The following is a 21,522-nucleotide window of genomic DNA, read 5'->3' as shown; positions in this document are numbered from 1 at the left end:
ATATCGCACTCATGCTATCAGGATAGTTTTAAAAACCTCAGTTTCTATTTGTAAGAAAAGAGCCAAACCCCGAAATTTGACAGCAATTGTTCTCATACTGCATTTTATCTCCTACTTTATTTAGGATCTTGAAAGGAGGTTTATTCATAACTCATATTATGATGAAATAAATAAATAAATAGAGATAAGTGCTCTAGTAAAATTTACTAAATTACTGCTGCAGTGCTGTACCTCTTATTATCTAAAGAAAAAAAAAGATGTAAAATTCTTGTGTGATATTAAAATGAGTTATACAAATTCCATTGTATAACTCATTTTAATATCATTGAATTATTGGAGACTGCCACAAGCATGAATAATGTTTGTCATAACAGAATAATTGGATAAATTTCATGGGATTTTAGTCATGTGTAACTGCTGTTAGTGAAAAGAATCTTTATGGCCCCTTACTAATTTCTAACTGAGTCCTCTTAAAGAGCTTTACTTAATACAAAAAATCCTACCAACACCTGGGAGAAACAATATTAAACTACTTGTGGGAATGACTCAACTATTAACCTTTAACCTGAGTTAAGAATACATTCCTGACTGGCCGCTAATATTCCCTTACAAGATATCTAAGTTAAAATAGAAAGACTACTGGAGAGAGATGATTCCCACTGAACTATTACAAACTAATATTGATTTGTGGGCCCTTGCTTTGGAACTCTATAGACTTCTCCTTTCAGATCCCTGAGGACTGAGGTTTATCTATCACAATGTGTATCTTTAAAAAGGAGTAAGTCTCAGTCAACCAACCTTCACCTGATTAACTATCAATAAACTACAGTATATGTATGGCATGTATATTAGAAATTGATAGTCCATTTAGAATGGATATAGTACTGTAATGTTTTAACTGAGGAGCAAATGGATTCAGAGATATAATGCTGCTGGAATAACATGGGAAGTCCATGGATAGGTCTGTTTCTTTACTGAAATTTGATAAAATCATTGATACAAAGTAACATTCTGGGAATATTATTCCCACTTGGACAATATAAGTATGATTAGAATTCCAGAAGAATGTCAGCCTTCTGAGATAGTCCAAGTCAAGAAACAGACTTGACAAGTTTTATTGGAACTCTACTTTATTGGTATTGTCTATAGTAACAAAATCTTGATAACTTAAGTGTGTTTTCCCTTCCCTACTTCTTATAACCCAGGGAGTCAGAGCAGAGTCAGCTAAATTCCCTTCTAATGTTTTCTTTGTTTTCTGTGTGTCATCTCTGTGTCTCCACAAAGAAGCAAAGAAAAGTCTCCATGAAAGCACTAAACAGTAAAGTGTAAAGTAAAGCAAAGCTTAGCCAGAAGATTATTAGCAGATATTGAAAAGAGGTTCCATATTCCACTTTTTCTTTTGATACTGTCAATAAGAGTCAACCATTTATTGTAAAGTTCCTCAGATCTGCTGCAAAGAATGAAATTTTACAGAAGGCCTGAACCATCGAAGTGATTGATTGGAGAGAGAGCAAGTCTCATATTATGTTTTTCCAGTGCAGAAAGATGTTTGATACAGCAAAAATACTTCTCGAGAGAAGAAAGTGTAATATTTTGTCAGCTTTCCAGCCATCCTTGCTTTGAAATTATTAAAGAACATTCACAGATCATTTTATAATCCTGTGGAACTTGAGAAATATCTTCATTAAATTTCTGGTAAAATTATTTTGGAGGATTACAAATGTTATGCCTATCCGTTGTATCCAGGGTTTTAAACTTTGTTTTTAATTTCTAGTTCCTAATTAAGCATTTTCTTTTTATATATTTATGACCTTGGCTACAGGAAAACATAATGAATTGCAGGGTTTCTATTTCCACAGTTAGGCTTTATCTTTTTTTTCCTTCTATCCTCCTGGCCTGTTTTTCCTTTTTAAAAAAGGCTTCATTTAAAAGGCATATATTTCAAAAAGGTAATGCTGAAATTTTATGTTTATCTTTTGCTGCTTGTGGAAATTCATAGTATCAAAAAATAAAATCTTTTAAAGCATTTTGCTGTATAGCTTGCAATCAGTCCCTGACAGAAACAGTCATTAATGGACAATCTTCTGTGCACCTGACAAACAAAAATGAAAACAATGGGAAGGGAAGGATAATCAATCCTTCATACTAATCTTGAAGAAAAGAAAAAAAGAGAGAGGAGGAAGAAAAAAGGGAGGAAAATCAACATTGTGTAGTCTTATTCTTGCTTAACTTTTCCTAATCATTCTCAAATAACTGACATAGAAAGACCAGTCTATATCCATGTATTCTTCACAGAAATACAAGTGGACCTCATTGTTTATGGGGGTTACATTCCAGTGGTCAGTCATGGATAACAAAAATGCAGATAACAAATTTTTAAACCTCTAAGAATTGAGAGATTAGGTTCTGAAGCACTGGAAAATGACCAAAATAATCACCAGGGTAGGAGTATGGCTTGATCACACAATCTTCTGCAGACTGATGCACCCCAGAAGAATGAGGTAATCCTTGGCTACCGTGCTTCTTGCTTGCTGATAAGGAAGTGGGATGGCATCTGTTTCCAGGACAGGTGAGTATCAACAGCACTTAAGACTTGTTCTGGTTTATACATTTTGAAATCAATCAGCTGCTGGAACTCTGCTGGATATCTTTATGCTACCTCATGGTCCACTGATACAACTTCCCCTGCCAGCTGGAGGCTGTAGCACTATTTCTTTCAAACCAACTTCTGCTTGCCTAGAAACCTCATTCAGCAGCTTCTTTCACAGACCACATCTAAAGTGGCAATGCTGCTTAATGGATTTTTTGTAGTCCACTCAGTGGCACATTTTTCCAGGCTTGCTCATCTGTTCACAGGATGAGAGCCTTTTTCATCTGTTCTAGGTGGGGATCATGGCGATGGAACATCACTCTCAGACTCTTGGATATGCCAAACACGCACTTATATGGATACTGGCTCGGCTTTTCTTTATGGTGTGGAGCCATAGTAATGTGTAACACATGTCACATTGTCACCATGGGCCAACCTGATCAGCAGCTTCACCTTTTTGCTCAAGGACAACAGTTTTGTGCACATTTGCCAGCTCTATCAGCCAAGCTATTCCAATAACTGTTTGCTCATTCCATTACTGAGGAAGACATACTGTAATATGCAGAAAGAAGAGGACCATAAGGTAAGATCACCTGCAGATCACCTGAATTGCTAGGAAATTGAGTGGAGCAGAGGCAGAGCTTTTTACCATGTGCTCGCTCACTGGAAGGACATATAAAGTTAAAATGCTGCAGTTTGGGGGATTGTATGCCAGATTTCATACATTTATGCATTTTCAAAATGGAAGACTGTGCCAGAAACTGCTCGTATGTGAAACCGTTGGCCCTGGTATATTTATCAACGACAATTATCTAGATCTGCAAATAACAAATTCACAGATAATGAGGTCCATCTGTAATAAAATGTAACTTTATTTAAGACTATTTATAACTCTCTGTCCATATTGTTTATTTTCCTTTCCTGAAGGACCTCTTTTTTGTCTAAATTTGGTCCCAGTTTGTTTCCCCATTTATCCTCAAATTGCATTCAAACACTGTTTCCAAAACTCTTTTGTTATTTGTTATCACCTTCCACTCCACCATTACAGTAACAGTTATGTTCTCTAAATTCAGATAAATGAGAAGGAAGAAAAAACTTATTGATTGGTACACAAGAATCAACAGGGTCATATTTTCCCCATCCATTTCCTGGCATAAGTGTTCCATTAGACTGGTCAAAGCTGTTTGTATTCTAAATCAAGCTTGAAATAAAATTAGAATGGGTCTAATCTTATTTGGGTCTTATATGGGTCTAATTAGTGTTACAGTATGTGAAGATAGCATTTAATGAGGACCATTATGGTTATCATTAAATGCTATCTTCATATACTCTAACACCGCCAAAAAGGAATTCAAATTTTGAGCAGTTTCTAATTGTAACTGCTTGTCCAGCAGTGGCAAATGCAGGCAAAACATCTTTAAGGTTTATCCTTACAAGATGTATCTGGATTGATATGGAAGCCTGCTGTGTTACACCTGGTCACCTAGTAGTAGATATGTTGTTGCCACTGTATTGTATATGTGATGGCATCTTGGACATATCTTAGATGAGAACCATGGAAGGATTCCATATTATCCTTATCGTGGAGCAACAGTATGGAGTCCTGAGTCAAAATGTCTGTCTGATCCCATGCAGGGTTGAGGAACCACATCCACTCGCAATACATGTAAGGAACTGCTTGAAATAGCAGATTCAAAAAATATAAAGGCAGAGATATAGTAATATTATTACTATGCCCTTATATACAATAATAGATAGATGGCCAGATGAGCAAAGCAAGTGATTACTTTTGAGGCAGCTGGCCAGGAACCATCATGAGAGATGATAAATGGCAGATAAAAGAAGGGATCATGGTAGAGAAAGATCTGCTTATACAAAGAGCTTGAAGCCCACTATTGGTTCTACAGTTCAGAAAATGTTTTAGTAAGTAATTAAATGCTTGCAGAAGCCTGGAAGAATCATAACCAGGATTGGTTAACAAGAATGAATGGTAATTGTTTCTTTTACATTATACTCTTCTCATTACTTCTGTCTTTCCCCTGAGATTTTTATTGTGTTTGACTACAGAAGTGTAAAAGAATAGGAATAGGACAGACAATTTCTTGTGCTGTCCTGTCCACAAAAGAAACTTAAACTTAAAACCAGTTGAGTGAACTTGTATTTAAGTTAAATATTCAACTACTTACATTACTATGAAAAGAAAGCAATAATGTATTGTGTAAGTTTCTAATATTTTTTTTTAATTCAGTTTCTTTTTTCAGTCATAAATATTCTCAGAAATTAACTATGTCCTTTATAATACCCACTTCTAAGGCTGAATTCACACAAAGTGTAAATGAGATAGTAAAACTGCTCTTTTGTATTCTTTAAAGCTATAGTATATAATGCTTTTGTTAGTGTAAGCATTTTTAATAAGACAATACAGGTAGTGCTCACTTAATGACCCTAATTGGGACCAGCAACTCTGACACTAAGTGAAGTGGTTGCTAAGTGGGAAATCTTGTGATCACGACTGTGCTTTCTGGCTGGAAAGAGACAAGACTACTCAGTTTCACACCTTCAGCTTTTATTTGCCTCCTAGCCACTCCCCTGCCCTTAAGAATATTCAAGGGCCTGCTTACTGTCTTGTAAACATTGAAAGCAATGTGATTGTGCCAGCAGCCTGGGGCTGGGAGCCATGGGCACACTATACAAACAGCTTACTCTCTTGACATCCCTTCCTCTCCAATCTCTCTGCTCTGTGGGGGGTGGGGGGAAGGGTCAGGCCAAGGAGAGATTGCCTACAGAAATCGCTTTCTTTTTTCCCCCCCCCCCCCCCCACTTACAGAATGGAGAGATTGGAGAGGAACGGATTTCAAGAGAGTACTATAAGCAGTTTGCTTAGCATGTCCATAGCTCCCAACCCTGGGCTGCTGGTGCAACTGCATTGCTTTTGATGTGTAGAAGAGCAAACATCTTACTCTCTTGCAATCCCTTCCTCTCCAATCTCTCTGCTCTGTTGTGGGGGGGCATCAGGGAAAGGAGAGATTGCCTACCAAAATCACTTGCTTTTCTCCCCCCCCCCCCATTTCAGAGTAGAGAGATTAGAGAGAAAGAGATTTCAAGAGAGTGCTATATGCTGTTTGTGTAGTGCACCCGCAGTTTGCAGCCCTAGGCTGCTGGCACAATCATATTGCTTTTGATGTGTAGAAGATCAAATGACTTACTCTCTTGCAATCCCTTCCTCTCCAATCTCTCTGCTCTGCAAGGGGGGAAAAATTAAAAAACACAGGCCAGGCACAGGACAATGCATACTGACTGTAATGATGATCATGTGACTGAGGGACTCTGTGAAGGTCATAAATGGTCATAAATTGGCTATAAAGTTTTTTTCAGCACCATTGTAACTTTGAATGGTTGCTGAACAAATGGTCAGTAAGCGAGGACTACCTGTATATCTCATTGGACTCAGAATTACTTCAGAGAAAACATTCATAGGATTTACATTAATCTGCTAGTCTTCTATGTGCTGGGGCTATTTTTTCCCAGGAAAGTATCCATCCATGCAATATCTTATTTTTTGTGTGAAATGTTGTTAAAAGGATGCACCATTAGCAATTTTTCTGTTTACATGAAGTAGATTTCAATATGACTGCTTTTTGGTATGCAATATTTTATGTATACTTTTATTACTGTCAAAAATTCATTCATCAATATAAAACTAAAGGGTAGGTTTTATTCAATACAGGGTTCCATTAAATCATGTAAGTTAGCCTATTAGTGGATGTTTGCTATGATAGCTAATGTGAATTCTGTAAAATCCACAGTGATATTTGAAAATGAGATAACTAAACTACTTCTTAAAGTTTTACAAATTTAGCAGGAAAAGGAGAATTTAAACTTATCAATGTGGTATAATATTATATTGACGGATTAATTAGTTTTCTTTTTGTCAAGACAAATATTTTTCACTTAATTGTGAATATGATAGTTTTACTGAATGTCTTTTTTTCTATAAGAATCTTGTTCTTCTAACAGTGAGTTCCTCTAGAGAAATAACATGAAGTATTCATGTAACAAAATTACTTCACCTAGAAATGAAAGTCAGTTGTTAATGAGATTACAGGAGATACAGTTCAATTAACATGGAATTGATGTTGAATATATATGCTTACTTCTGATATTGGTGACAGCTAAATTTATTTTTTCTCTGAACAATTGTTTGTCATGCATTTTTAAGAAAGCTGTGCAAGTTTGGCATGCTGACATTCACAATAAGCATCAGTCATATAATTGTCTTAGCAGTGAATGCTTCAAATATTTCCTTTCTTCTACTGGCTTTATAACATTTGATAGGAAGTATAAAGATTTGAAGGTGGGGATTTTTGACTGCTTTGTTAGTAACTTCTGTCAATGAACAAACTTCAGTGTTGTTAATAGAAGTGACTGCTACTGATGCAAGGTCATAATGCATTGTGAATTTTGAAATTTCAGGCTTTAAAGCTCTAGGTTTTATGGATAAGACTAAAATTAGATATGACAGTGACAGAGGTGTTTCCATAAATGAAGAATCTGCTGCAATAAAGCAGAACAAAAATTAAATCTTTACGGCACATTGAATGAGGCATCTAACCTCATCTCCCTACAGCATTTTCCCACATGTGTATATCTCTTCACTCATTTGCCCAGTTAATGAAAAGGTTATATTGCGAAACAGATTTCAATATTGGAGGAGAGGAGCTTCATTACACACACACATACACACATACCTTGCTCTGATAATGTACCGTTTTTCTTTCAGAACTGTCTTCATACATTTTGGCCCCATACTAGTAGGTACAATGTCTAGTCTCTCCTCTAAAAAGTCCTCCAAATCTTGGGCATAAAATCTGGTATTTAGGATTAACCAAAAAAAAAAAAAAGGAGTAGAAAGTATGAATCCTAGAGTATATGGACCAAATATGGACCAAATAGCTATTTAATTTCAACATTTCTAAACAATTTGAATTTGAAAATACAGGAAGGGTACTATTACACCTGTGTCATGATTGTGGGCTTCTGAGAAGTATCTGCTTTGTCTCTGTGGGAGACAAGTGGCCAGACTGGATATTTCATTGGCCTCATCTATAGAGAATGAATTACTCAATTCATAGAGTAATTCCAAATAAGTGACATATATTAGATGGTCTTAGATGTGTGTTTCTTTATGTAGTAAATTAATATATTCAATGTTAGATTTTTTTTCATTAATTCAGCCAAGGAATATCTATTAAAATGGTTTGCTGAATGTAATGAAAGAAAGCAGAGGATTGAAAGACAGGGTTCAAAAGTACAGGTTGATTTTTAATAATTTGTTATTTAGCAAAAATTCATTGGTATATTGGGGATATTTTAAATTTTACATATATTTCTTCCTTACATTTTCAGTCTTTTGACTGAACTGGAATGGTGGTATATTACTTAGAGTAGGGGAAAATGATATAATTTGATTTTATACCTCAGAATGCAGGAAGAATGAAAGTTCATAACATTAAATTGAAAACTCTCTATAATAGGAATAAATACTTAGGCAAGATATACCTATTAAATACTTAGTTCAACAAGTAGCATAGTATTCTGTGTGGTCATGCTGCTATAAAATTAACAAAATTGATAAATTACACTTTCTTTCCTAACATTTTGTTTGGAAAAACATTTAATCAGTTCCCAAGAAATTAAATATGTAAAGAAGTGTTTTATTTCTGAATCCTTCAAAACATCCTGTAATAAATATTGCAAAAAAACAAACAATTCAGTGCACTGAAATGTCAAATGTGCATTTTCTTCCTCAATGTCCACTCCAGAATGGAAGAAAAATAAAGATGGAGAGGTACAAAAAATTGAAGAGAAGTGTAAGGTAGTGAGGTTATAGTTTAAGTGATGAGAAAGCATAAGAAAAGAAGGAGGACAACAGGAAAGAAAATGAGAAAAAATGCTGTTTTTTCATTTCTAATAGGTGGTGAGACGTAGGCATAGGCCTATCCTGGAAAATGTTAGTGGAGGGAAAGTCAGCTTATTTTGTTGGAGGGAGGAGTTTGTCCAGGCAATAGAGAACTGAGTGTTACTTCCCTCTAAATACAGTATTATTTTAATTATGTTTTCATTTCCTTCCTTTCTTTTGGGATTCCAGTGAAATGAAGCAGAAGCTTGATGAAGAGGGTAACAAGTGCAACATCCTTTCTAAGCAGCAGAGGTTTAATGAACATTGTTGCATGCGTTGCTGCTCCCCTTTTACTTTTCTCATCAATACTAAACGACAGTGCCAAGACTGCAAATATAACATCTGCAAGAACTGCAGCTCTTATCAGAGGAAGGAGAAAGCTTGGCTCTGCAACATGTGTCAGCAAGCTAGGTGAGTGCATATTGTGATACAAGTACATGACTAAGCTGATGCCTGACTTCTCCCCCCCCCCCATTATTACAAGTCATTAACACTAATGTCACATGAAAAGACACATTCAGTATTCCATGAGTATGGTATCTTCCTGTGGTGCTGTTAATCCATTGCCTCTCTGGAAAATCATATTAATTCTTCAGAAGATTTTGTTTTCTTCATGAAGCAAATGGCTTGCTTTCTTCTGTAATTGTGCCTTGTATTCAAGATACTTTGATGAACTGATATCTCAATGTCATGGTTTTAGGAAGTCAAAATTAAACACCTCTCTACTCCATAAGGTAGGAGGAGTTGGCAACAATGATCAAGCACAAAAAGATAAATAAAAGAAGATAGGGAAGAAAAAAAATAGACTGCCAGAATTCTCTGCTGTATGTTGTTTGAATTACAGTGCAGTTGTATGCAGTGGTGTACTGGGGCTGGCTCACCCCATTTCACAAAAGCTGATTCTTAACTTTTCTGGAATTTTGTGAGCTAATTGACAGCAGAATTGAGCCTCTCTGCCTAGCATGCCACTCAGCTGTTCCACGGCTAATGGTGTAGCATGATGGGAGCCACAGAGCTGGCAGAACCAGTTCTTAAACATTTCACATTACACCACTGACTGTATGTGTGTGTTTGGGGACAGAGGGAAAGAAACATACATGGAATTCTTTCAGTAAAGAATAGAGAGAAAAGCAGGGGAGAAATGAAGTATTCAACGTCATTTCTATAGTGTACCAGTGCCATACTAAAACATCACTAGCTTTACCTACAGTCTTGTACATATTAAGGGACAGGTGGTATATATCCTATTTCAGTGCTGTGAATGGGGGCAGCTACGTTCGAATGATTCTATTGCTATGTTCAGTATTCTATATGCCTATTATCATTCTAAGAACTCTTAATATTATGGGTTGAAGAGCAGGATCTTACCTAATCAAAATAGAACTAGGAGAGAATACAGATAATTGTTTCACTCTGCATATTAATATTGGTTCTTCTAATTAATTTTCATCACTAATGAAAAAATGTTAGAAGTAGGGAAGGAGTTAGTCTGTTTCTCCTTTCTTTAGAAAGAGTGGTTGAGCTATAACATTGAACAATGGACTGAATATTGTTAGATTCTGGCCCATCCAAGCCCCTATCTTTGTCCATTTAGCTGAAAAAAAGCATTTCTTCCTATTTTATTGAAAAAAGGACCTAATTTTGAAAGATAACATTGGCATGAACATAAAATAATGTATTCTTTGATACATTAAAAGATTTTGTGGAACTTCGTTGCAACTACATGTGAATTCTAGAAGTATCTGATCAAGCAATCTGGCTGAGTAAAGGGAGTTTGCAAGGGAGTTGGAAGAGGGAGAAGAAAGAGGAAGAGCCAAGGAGGGGAGAGACTGCTGACTGTTTGCTGCTGCAGATTGACTTCTAAATGCTATTGGCAATGTTCTAATGTTGCTGACTCCTGATAGTTTCCTAAGTGATTGTTCACTTTATGTGATTGGAGCATTGTTCTTGTTGACCTACTTGAGGCTCTTAAAGGTGTATTTAAAGAACCTAGTTTCCAGAGAGTTTTAGCGGGGGAGGACCTTCTTTTTCTTTTACTCCCATTCTTCTTCTTCTAGGCTGGTCCTTACCGAGAAAGGCAGTTTCTGGGAGCTTGCAACCAGAGCAAGCAGGCAAGAACAAACAAGGATGTTCTGCCTGGGAGCTTGCCTTGGGGAGTTGATGGGGTAGGTTCCAAGTAACATGGAGAGCAAGGGATGAGATGACAATTCATCTGGCATCATCACAAGGTTTGCAAGTTTGTCTCCCTGCCTGCAGAAGACCTAAACTACACTTGTTATAATGCAGACTTGTTTCCTTGTTGAAAGAGAAAATGAAGGGGTCTGAGGAGAGAGGAGTTTCAGTACTGCAACATAGCAGGAAAGATGTGAGATTCTTGAAGCTTTCTACATAAGTAAAGCAAACAAGTGAAGAGAACAGAAAGAACTCTGTTTGGCAGAATGGAAACATATGGCAGCATGTGACCCAAAGAAGCAAGAGGATCACAGAGTACTTGGTCCCAGTGAAGCTCAGGAACCAGTATCAGGGTTTCCCACTGAAAAAATTATCCACAGCTATTTCAGAAATTGTGCCAGGAACATACTGTGAAAGAATTTGAGACCTCATGGACTGAAGTAACCCAAGAGCCACCTTGAAAAATAAGCAGCATGTCATGGGGGTGAGTTTCCTGCTGAGAGGAACCAAGGCAACTGTGTGCAGACCTGTTATGACATTGTGGGAAGTGTGCTATCTTTCAGATGCCTGTATCCAGAATGTAATACTGAGACTATTCAAATTTACCAACAACTGCACTTTCCTCTTGATTTATGTGGGAATGAATGATAAACCCAGAAGAGACATTGAAAGAATTTCCAGGAGATTATGAGGCCTTAGGCAAGAAGGTGAAGGGAATAAGTAGTTTTTGCATCAGTTCTTCCAGTTATGGGTCATGGCACAAGAAAAGAAAACAGGATCCTGGAATCAGCAATTGGCTACATAAATGGTGTCACTGGAAAGGTTTACATTCTGCAACAGTGGATTATGCTACTTTCACAATGGATTCCTGGGAAGAGATGAGTTGCATTTTACAAAAAGTGGGAAGGAAGGGTTTGGCAGGCATCTCACCAGTCTCAACAGGATAGTGCTAAATTTATCATCCCTTTGAGGTAGACCAGGTCAAGAAACAGATATCACAGGAACCAGTAGAACTGTATTGTTATAGGTATAATAACAGAATTTTGAAAGCCTGACAGATTCTCTATCCTTCCTCTTATGCCAAAGAGAATCAGGGCAGGGCATTCTTGAGGTTTTTTTATTCCTCCCTTTCAGACTAGGTTGATGTTTACATAATGAATGCTGAAATCCCTCCAGATTATCTCCATATTCTTCTATATGTCCTGCTCTTTTTATACAACTTAGAGAACTGCTGTGGTCAAAGAAAGACAGTACTCTCCTTCTCTTAGTTAACGGGGACCTGAAGTTTCTAGAAGGGTCACCAAATTGAATTCAGTTACTTCGATAACCTTATTTACAGAGATAGATAGATAGATACTGTAGATAGATAGATAGATAGATAGATAGATAGATAGATAGATAGATAGATAGAATGTATTTTTAGAATACATTCTTCTTTGCAAGCAGAACGTGTAATCTAAAGGCGACCTTGCAAGCAATATACTGTTGTTTTCATTGCACCATCTAGGAGGTATATCAAAATTTGGCTAAGTGTTAATATTGCATTTTCTTTTCTTTTCTTTTGGTCTTTGACTCTAAATCATATGAAATAAAAAATAAATAGCAATAGCAAATGACACTTATTCCTCTAATTCCTTTACAAGGTTCTTTTTCCATTTTAAAAAGAAGTTGTTTGTAACTGTGCAATTCAGTTAAATCCAGTTTTAGGAGTACTATCTAAAATGGATTGCAGAAGGACATATTTTTTGTGCTTTCTCTCTTGCACTTGTATTCTGAGTTGATATACCTCCTAGATGGTGCAATGAAAATAACAGTATATTGCTTGCAAGGTCGCCTTTAGATTACAGGTTCTGCTTGCAAAGAAGACCATGAATATGTTTGGTTGAGAACCAATAATATGCAGTAAATGTTAGACAGATTATAATTGTAATCCAATGAGATTATGGATCTGAAAGTTAACATATATAAAAATTAAGGTATGTGGATGCATTTGTGTAACCTGGTACAATGTTTACTAAAGATGGGGAAGTCAGTGGAATAATTGTAAGATGTATAAATGGTGGTAGAAAGATGGTGGATATATGTGGTTTGTTGTGAAGAGTTAACATTTATTAAAAGAAGCAAATCTTTGTCCACTTTGTGGACAAAGTGAGAGTTAGATATGTCAGGCAAATAGGGAGGGAAGGAAGGAAGGAAGGAAGGAAGGAAGGAAGGAAGGAAGGAAGGAAGGAAGGAAGGAAGGAAGGAAGGAAGGAAGGAAGGAAGTAAGTTTGAATACAAAAAGGATGACCAGTACAAAAGAAGCATATTGAGATGGTTGGGTCATACAGAAAGAATGAATAAGAGTCAAAACATGAAACAAATATATGATGAAGAGGAATGAGTTGAGAAAAAAGAAAAATACCCAGGAAGTTGTGCTTCAGTAGAGTTGATCAGAACTTCAAAAAGAGAGAGGTGAGACATTTAAAGAAGAAAAGACAGTTTACAAATATGGTAGAAACAAGAAGGGTTGCACGGATAGATATGGAAATAGAGGGTTATGAATAGGTATGCACTGTTGCACTCGCTTCTATCAATTGTGTTCCATATCCTTCATACCTCGAAACTTCTGATACTGCTGGATGTTTCCTATAGATTGACAGGGGAAGAAGTACCTCTGTTCAGAACTGCTGAGCAATCCTCAACAATTTTGGGATAAGAGAGTTCCCACCACAGCTAATATTTCACCCTCAGACTTCCTTAAATATCTTCACATCCTTGTGTGACACCTGCAGTAACTCCATGGCTATTTAGATGCATTCTGGAACCTCAGCAGTTCAGAGATAAGGGGAGAGAGAAACTAAGTGGTACTTAGTTTGTGAACCCTTTTAAATTTTCAATATTTCTACAAAAATATGACCTAAAATGTGATCTGTTCTCCACACAAGTCCTAAAACTAGTTAAAGAAAACCCAGTTAAACAAATGAGTCAAAAACATTATACTCTACTTGTTCATTGATTTATTGTAGAAAATGATCCAAAGCTACATATTTGTGTGTGGCAAAACTGTGTGAACCTCTTGGATTTATCAGTTCATTTAAAGGTGAAATTAGAGTCAGGTGTTTTAATCAGTGGAATGATAATCAGATTTGAGTGTAGGAGATCCTGCCTGCCTTATTTAAAGAAGAGAATTCTGGGTATTCACTATCAAAGTCTGATCTTCACAACACAGATATGTGGAAGTGTGTCATGGCTCAAAAAAAGGAGATTTCTGACGATCTCCAAAAAACAGTTGTTGATGCTCACCAGGCTGAAAAGGTTACAAAATTATTTTCAAAGAGTTGTCCACTGTCAGGCAGATTGTGTACAAATGGAAGCAATTCATCTTCATGATTACACCAAGAGCAAGATGTGTAACACTCTGAGAGATCTCAAAGAATTCCAGGGTAACATTGAAGGAACTGAAGGCCTGTCTTGCATTGGCAAATGTCAATGTTCGTGAACCACCATCAGGTGAACAACAATGGTGTGCATGGCAGGGTTGCAAGGAGAAAGCCACTACTCTCCAAAAAGAACACTGTTGTCCGTCTACAGTTTGCAAAAGACCACATGGATAAGCCAGAAGACTATTGGAAGGATATTTTCCTGGATGGATGAAACCAAAATAGAATGTTTTGGCTTCAATGAAAAGTGTTATGTTTGGCAAAAGGCAAACACTGCATTTCAGCATAAGAACCTTATCTCATCTGTGAACGATGGATCTGGCAGTGTCATGGTTTGGGCCTGCTTTGCTGCCTCTGGACCAGGATGGCTTGTCATCATTGATGGAACTATGAATTCTGAATTGTACCAGCAAATTCTACAGGAAAATGTCAAGGTATCTGTCCATGAACTGAACCTCAAGAGAAATTGGGGCTTGCAGCTAGGCAGTGACCGAAAACACACAAGTCATATGTCCAAAGGACGGTTAAAGCAAAAGAAAGTTAATGTTTTGCAATGGCCAAGTCAAAGTCCTGATCTTAATCCTATAGAAATATTGTGGAAGGGCCTGAAGCAGGCAGTTATGTGAGGAAGCCCACCAACATTCCTGACTTGAAGCTGTTCTGTAAGGAGGAATGAGCTAAAATTCCTCCAAGCCAATGTACAGGACTAATCAGCAGTTAATGGAAATGTTTATTTGCAGTTGTTGCTGCCCAAGGGGGGCACACCAGTTACTGAAAGGAAAGTTTCACATGCTTTGTCACACACAAATATGAGGCTTTGAATTATTTTCCTCAATAAATAAATGAACAAGTATAATGTTTTTGACTCATTTGTTTAGTTGGGTTTTCTTCATCTAGTTTTAGGACTTGTATGGAGACAGATCACGTTTTAGGTCATATTTATGCAGAAATACTGAAAATTAAAAAGGCTCCACAAACCTTTTAGCACCACTGTATATTATTATTCCAACACTATACAAATATAGCTTTGTGTATTACCAACTTTAAGGAAAAAAAGATATTAAAAGAAACACTACTAATTTCTATTCTGACCAAAGGCACTCACATAATTTCAGTCAGTCTGTATTAGGACAGCTTATTTATCCAACCCAGCAGTAGCTTTCTTGTAGCATTTTTTGTGGAATTCTTTAATATAGTAATTTATGCTTCACTGAAAGTATATTCCTTTACCTCAGCAGACTTTGAATTTTTCTTGGGGAGTGAAAACTTATATAAATGGCTAGTTTTAAGCGGATTTTTTGTGGAATGCAATTTTTTGTCCTTCCTATACTCTAGTTTAGTTTAGTTTAGTTTAGTTTAGTTTAGTTTAGTTTAGTTTAGTTTACTTTACTTTACTTTACTTTACTTTACTTTACTTTACTTTACTTTACTTTACTTTACTTTACTTTACTTTACTTTACTTTACTTTACTTTACTTTAGTTCATTCATTCATTCATTCATTCATTCATTCATTCATTCATTCATTCATTCATTCATATTTAGAAGCTGCCCAAATCCAGATGAGTCTGGGCAGCTTACAATTAAAATTTTTAAAAAATTAAAATATAAAACCAAGGAAAAAAGAACCATGTACTTTCAGTAAACATGCAATATAACATGGGGGTGAGGTCACAGGGTCAACAGGGTCAACATGCACCCTAGCCCCAAGCCTGGAAGAATAGCTAAGTCCTCAGCATTTCAGAATGTCATCAAGTTAGGAGCCATATGGATCTCTGTGGGAATGGTGTTCCAGTGGACAGGAGTCATGACAGAGAGAGCACACTTCCTAGGTCTCTCTAGATGGCATTGCTTAATTCAAAGTACCTGGAGTGCCTGGAGTGCTCCCACTCTATACCTGGAGTGATCCCCTAATAGCCAGGCCCTATGCCATGAAGAACTTTATAGGTCATAACCAGCACTCTGAATTGCACCCAGAAGCAAACTGATGACCTTGCAGCTTGTGGAGGGCATCCTGATATAAGAACAGGCACATCTGGTACACCAGATGGATCTGCGTACAGGCCATCCTGGACACCACTTCCACCTGCTCCTTGAGCAGGATCTGTGAGTCCAGGATGACCTCTAGATTGTAAACCAGTCTCAAATGAGGAAGTGCCACCCCATCAAAGACTAAAGATGAAAAGTTCCTTGATCTAGTAGGGGCCAAATAGCCACAGCCACTCAGTCAAGTTAATATTGAGTCTGAGTCTGTTTCTCCCCATCCAGACTGAACAGCCTCCAGTCACTGGGCCAGAACGTTTATAGCATCACCTGGATGGCTTGCAGTCAAGATGTATAATTGGGCACCATCTGCATGCTAATGAAGCTGTAGTCAGAGTGACTTTACCCAGTGGTTTCATATAGAGGTAAAACAGGACGGGGGAAAGCATTGAACCATGAGGTACTCCACAGATGAGCAGCCATGGACACAACCTTCCCCCTGTTAACACCATCTGGAACTGACCATAGCAAAAGGAGAACTACTGTAAAATGGTGTCTCCCACACCCAAACCCTGCATCCAGTCCAGAAAGATACTATGGTCGATGGTATCGAAACCACACAGAGATGAAGGAACAGAAAGATAGATACACCACCCTAATCCCAGCTCCATCATAGGTCATCACCAAGTGGAATCAGTGCTGTGTCCATACTGGATCCTGGTCTGAAACCCAATTAAATTGGGTCCAGATAATCCGTTTCCTCCAAGATGCTCTGCAGTTGTTTGTTGTTGACCACTTTCTCAATAACTTTACCCAGAAAGGGAAGGTCAGAGACTGGATGATAATTGGAGACTCCTCTTTGACAACAGGGCATACCACTGCCTCCTCAAAGGCAGAAGGGACCATCTCCTCTCTCAAGGAAGCAGACCTCACCGCATGAACTCAACTACTAGTTATCTCTCTGGCTAGCTAAACAACTCAGGAGGGAGTGGGATCAAATGAACAGGTGGTCAAACTCATAGTTTGCAGAACTTTGTCCACATCATTGGGAGTCACAGGTTCAAACTCACTCCAAATTACTCTAGAAGGTCATGCCCTGGGCACTTGCACTGGACTTACCCAATTGAAAGCCAACTCTGAGCTGATCCAAGTGACTTTATCCACTAAGTAGCATGAAAATTGTTCTCAGAGGTCCTGCAGAGGTTCCTATGGCCCATTACTACCCAGCAAGGATTGGGTCACTGTAAACAGGGCCACTGGATGTCTATCAGGGGACACAATAAAGGTAGAGAAATAGTGACACTTTGCCAACCTTATTGCCATGATGTAGTCCCACATATAGGCTCTTATCCATGTTAAATCTTTGTCTTCCTACAATGATGCTCTAGGCGTCTCTTTTAGTGCTTCATCTCTGAGAGCTCCAGAGAGAACAAAGATGCACTGTGCAGGAAGAGGCCAAATAGGGACCATACAGTCCAAGGCTTTCACCACATGCCCATTCCAGGCTGCAACCTGGAAGGCCAAGGCTGAACTGCACATGAGGTCCATAGGGTGAACCCCAAACTCTCTCTAGAATCTCTCTCTCTAGAATAGGGTGGGTTGATCTAATACACCCTATTTCCCCGCAGAGACAGATAACACCAATGAGCTGAAAGGCAATCAAAGAGTGATCTGTCCATGGCAACAGACTGTTGGTAATGTCCTCCAATATCAAATCACATCACAACTGTCTTGAGTCAAAAACCAGATCCAAAGTGCAGCCACCAGTATGTATCTGGTCTTCAGTCACTGAGGCAGATCCATGGATGCCATGGAAGCCACGAATTCCTCAGTTGGTACAGATTCAGTGTTGCCTAGTTTGGTCCCCCCTCTTTTCCTTTTAAACAAGATCTTCTAGAGTTCATATACAATAATGTCTGAGAATATAGTTTTATACAGTAATTTGTAGGACTAAATAAAATTGAAGTTAGGATGACATATTTTTCATTAGACAAATACAGCACTGAACTGTAAGTATTTAGCATGCTGGCTTTTTTATTATTATTATTATTGTAAGCAGCTAAAGGGCAAGCTGTATTAATTGAAATAGGGAAAAATGCTAAGAATTCTTCCTATCAAAAGTAAAACTAAAAATTAGTAATGACAACAAAAATCCTTTCATATATATCTACCTCTTCATTTTTCTTTCACAAATATGAAGTGCTTTCTTAAGGCAGCTTTCATAGCAATAGATGTAAGGGTGATCATTGATTTGACATGCATTGATTTGACATGCATTGATTTTTATTAGCAGGTAGTCACTCATCCAATTATGCACCTATTCAAACCTGCAAATTCATTCAATGAAAGCAGTTCTGATGATGGGAAATAATGGAAAGAACATGTATTTATTTAACCTTAACAAATTCTTCCCAACATGCAACTTGGTTCTAATTTTCTACAGACAGAGTTTCATAGTCAGATGTAAGTCTGATTGAAGCAAAATTGTCTGTGGAACAGTTGCCACTGTCACAATGAAAATGGAATATTATCAAGTTTTTTCTTATATGAAGGACAAGTGAAGAGTATCTTTTTCACGATTCAGATTGTGACTTTGGCCATAGAACTATAGTATTTCAGTATTGTACATTATGATATATATATCAGAATAATGAAATTACAGGTAGTCCCTGGGTTAAGAACACCTGGTTTAAGGACAACCCATAGTTAAGGACAGAGCCTATTGTAGCAAAATTTGAGTTAAATACACAGTGGTTCGAGTTAAATACACAATAGTTCAAATTAATTACACAATATTACTTATACTGTTCCGGCTTACATACAGATTTGACTTAAAGACAGACCTTGGGAACAGAACTCGTTCTTAAACTGGAGACTACCTATATTGAAAAGTTGGTGTTAAGTAATACAATATGCTGCCAACGTTTTTTTTTTTTTTTTAAATCCCAGTTTTTCAGTGAATGTATTATAGAACTTTAGTAACTTCTTAGGTTACAAATATCAAATTAAATCTTAGCTATTAGGCATAAGTATGGAACCAGAAGAATTGAGAAATGCAAAATTGAAAAAAAGAGAGATTAAATACCTAGAAATTTAATTCCTTTAAGATTGTGTTGAACAAAATATTGATTCATTAATAAATAAGATGAGGCAAACATTTAATGAACAATACAAACTGAAATAAATAATAAGATTTTAGAGTACTTTCCTACTTGCTTTTATTTCTTTCAAACACAATTTTAATATGCAGAGATAGAGAAGGAGAATATACAATAAATAAAGCTTATTTATTTATTTATTTATTTATTTATTTATTTATTTATTTTTCAAATTTAGTCACCACCCATCTCACTCAATGACTGACTCTGGGCAGTTTACAGTAAAAAACTAAATACTGGTTAAAATACTGATTAAAATACAATAAACCAATGTTCACTTAATAAATAATATCTTCCAAGGTAATTAAGTGATAGTTGTTAACCTGCGGGAGTGTCTTCAAGATGCCATCCACCCCCAGGGTTGGTTACCCCTCCTCACACCCCATGCGAGTTGGCAGAGTAATACTTTAATTAATCAGTTCAATAATGATGGAACTATAATTAAGATTACAGTGCTTTTCCCTTACCTGATAGTAAATCACTTTATTTGGCTCTTGTTAGGAAACATACATAATTCTGCTCAGATATGTGGGCAGTCTCACACTGGTAATGTTCCCACTCCTCAGTCTTTCAGAAGTACTTTGGAGTTGCCTAATGTCTTGAGGTAACCATCACTGATATTTCCAACTGACTAATAAGAGCAGGCGAAGAATGTTATTCCAGCAATGCCTTCTTCCCTCCCCCCATTTTTTAGTTCATTAAATGTTTGTTTCTTTTGTTATTTCCACAAATAATCTGAGTAGTAATCCTGAGGAACAGGATGAACTGCAGGGAATTATTTCTTGGCTGTATTTAAAATTTATGTGAAACATGGTTGAACAAAACAATAGGATACAAAACTTCTTTTGGTTCAAGGGTCACACTTGACATATTGAGACTGTGCTGCAAAAGTGGCCAAGGGGTTATGTGTGTGGAGTGGATAATATATGCTAGAAGTATTATAATTTTGTTATTCATTTTTACTAGGAAGTAGTACCCCCAATTATTATTTAAAATATCAGAGTTTAATCCAGTACTGGGTATGGAAATGGAGATTAAAAGTTGTATTTGTGTTTCTTAGCATGCATTGTCCTCATCATTTAGAACAAAGTTTTGTAGAAAATTTCCTTTAACAATAGTTTTAAATAACTATTATTTTAAATAATGTTATTTAAAAGAACTAAGTCATATGTTTGTTAAATATCTTTGTTGTTTAAGCAGGGACTGCTTAATTTTATCAAGGGAGCTCCTTCCTGCACATCCCAAAGAGAAGAACCAACAAAGGTGCCTCTAGTGGCAGGAAATGTTCCAAGTACATTTCAGCAGTAGCATCAGTGTACACTGACTCATATTCACTATGCAAACATATATATACCCACTTATCCCACATAAAGAATTGGAAGGAACAGTTTGAAGCTCTTTCCAGCTAATCTGAACTGCCCACTTGCCTTGTCTAACAAGAGAAACCATAAAAGTTATCTGAGTACCTTCTAGCAATAGCATCTACACTCTGTTTCTGTGCCATTGCCTTTGTTTTGGACAACTGAAAAGAAGCAGGAATAAGCTTCATCTGCTATCTTTTTTTAGATACAGTTACAGTATCATTCCAGATATTCAATAAATCTGGAAGTCTAGAAACTGAGTCACCTCAGCTTTATAAGATAGCATCACAACTCTATTATTTATAGTGTTTCATTTATAATATATAATATAAAGTATTTTCCCTTGAATATAGGCGTTTAGTTTAGCTTAGCTTAGCTTAGCTTAGCTTAGCTTAGCTTAGCTTAGCTTAGCTTAGTTTAGTTTAGTTTTTCCTCTTTAGATCAAGATTGGAACTTTTTCCAGCCCTGGTCTAAGTTACATATGCCTTATGTAACAGCAGGATTTGTGAACAAAATCACAAAAACTGTCAGGCATAGCTGAGGCATAGTCTGTCTACAGTTGTCCATCCCCTGTAGGGTTGCACATTTTTTTTTAGTACAGTTGGTAATGTTTTATTAATGTTTTATATACTATCCTGCATTTTCATCAAAAACTATGCTCAAGATAGCACACAATAAAACTATAACACAAAACAATTAACACCATTAAAAAGCACTGCAGTAAAATAGATCACATAAGACTTAGGTATTTTCATCTGTTTGTTAAGGTGATCTGTTACAGAGATGCTGATTTATACAATAATTATAAATGCATATTTCAAGATTGTGGATATCTGCAAGTTTGTTATGCTGGGGGATAAGATCTATTACTTGATGGAT

General features: G+C 36.8%; 1 protein-coding gene across 5 annotated transcripts in view; it reads left to right on the top strand.

Moving 5' to 3' along the window:
- Positions 1–21,522, top strand: part of MYRIP (myosin VIIA and Rab interacting protein) — a 131,922-nt gene that overhangs the window by 49,738 nt on the left and 60,662 nt on the right. For 4 of the 5 annotated variants that reach the window (XM_088150930.1, XM_088150931.1, XM_088150932.1 and 1 more), the window contains exon 3: positions 8,739–8,960. In XM_088150930.1, the coding sequence (XP_088007056.1) occupies positions 8,739–8,960 (222 nt within the window). Of the gene's footprint in view, positions 1–8,738; positions 8,961–21,522 lie in introns of those variants that run through there. The other variant, XM_007433638.3, reaches the window with a different exon arrangement.

This window comes from Python bivittatus, unplaced genomic scaffold, assembly GCF_059951505.1.
Source record: "Python bivittatus isolate LINGU-HERP-01145 unplaced genomic scaffold, Pbiv_v1 ctg000610_np1212, whole genome shotgun sequence".
NCBI classification, from domain to species: Eukaryota; Metazoa; Chordata; class Lepidosauria; order Squamata; family Pythonidae; genus Python; species Python bivittatus.
Note: the sequence above shows the minus strand (reverse complement) of the source record. Positions and strands in the feature narration are given on the sequence as shown.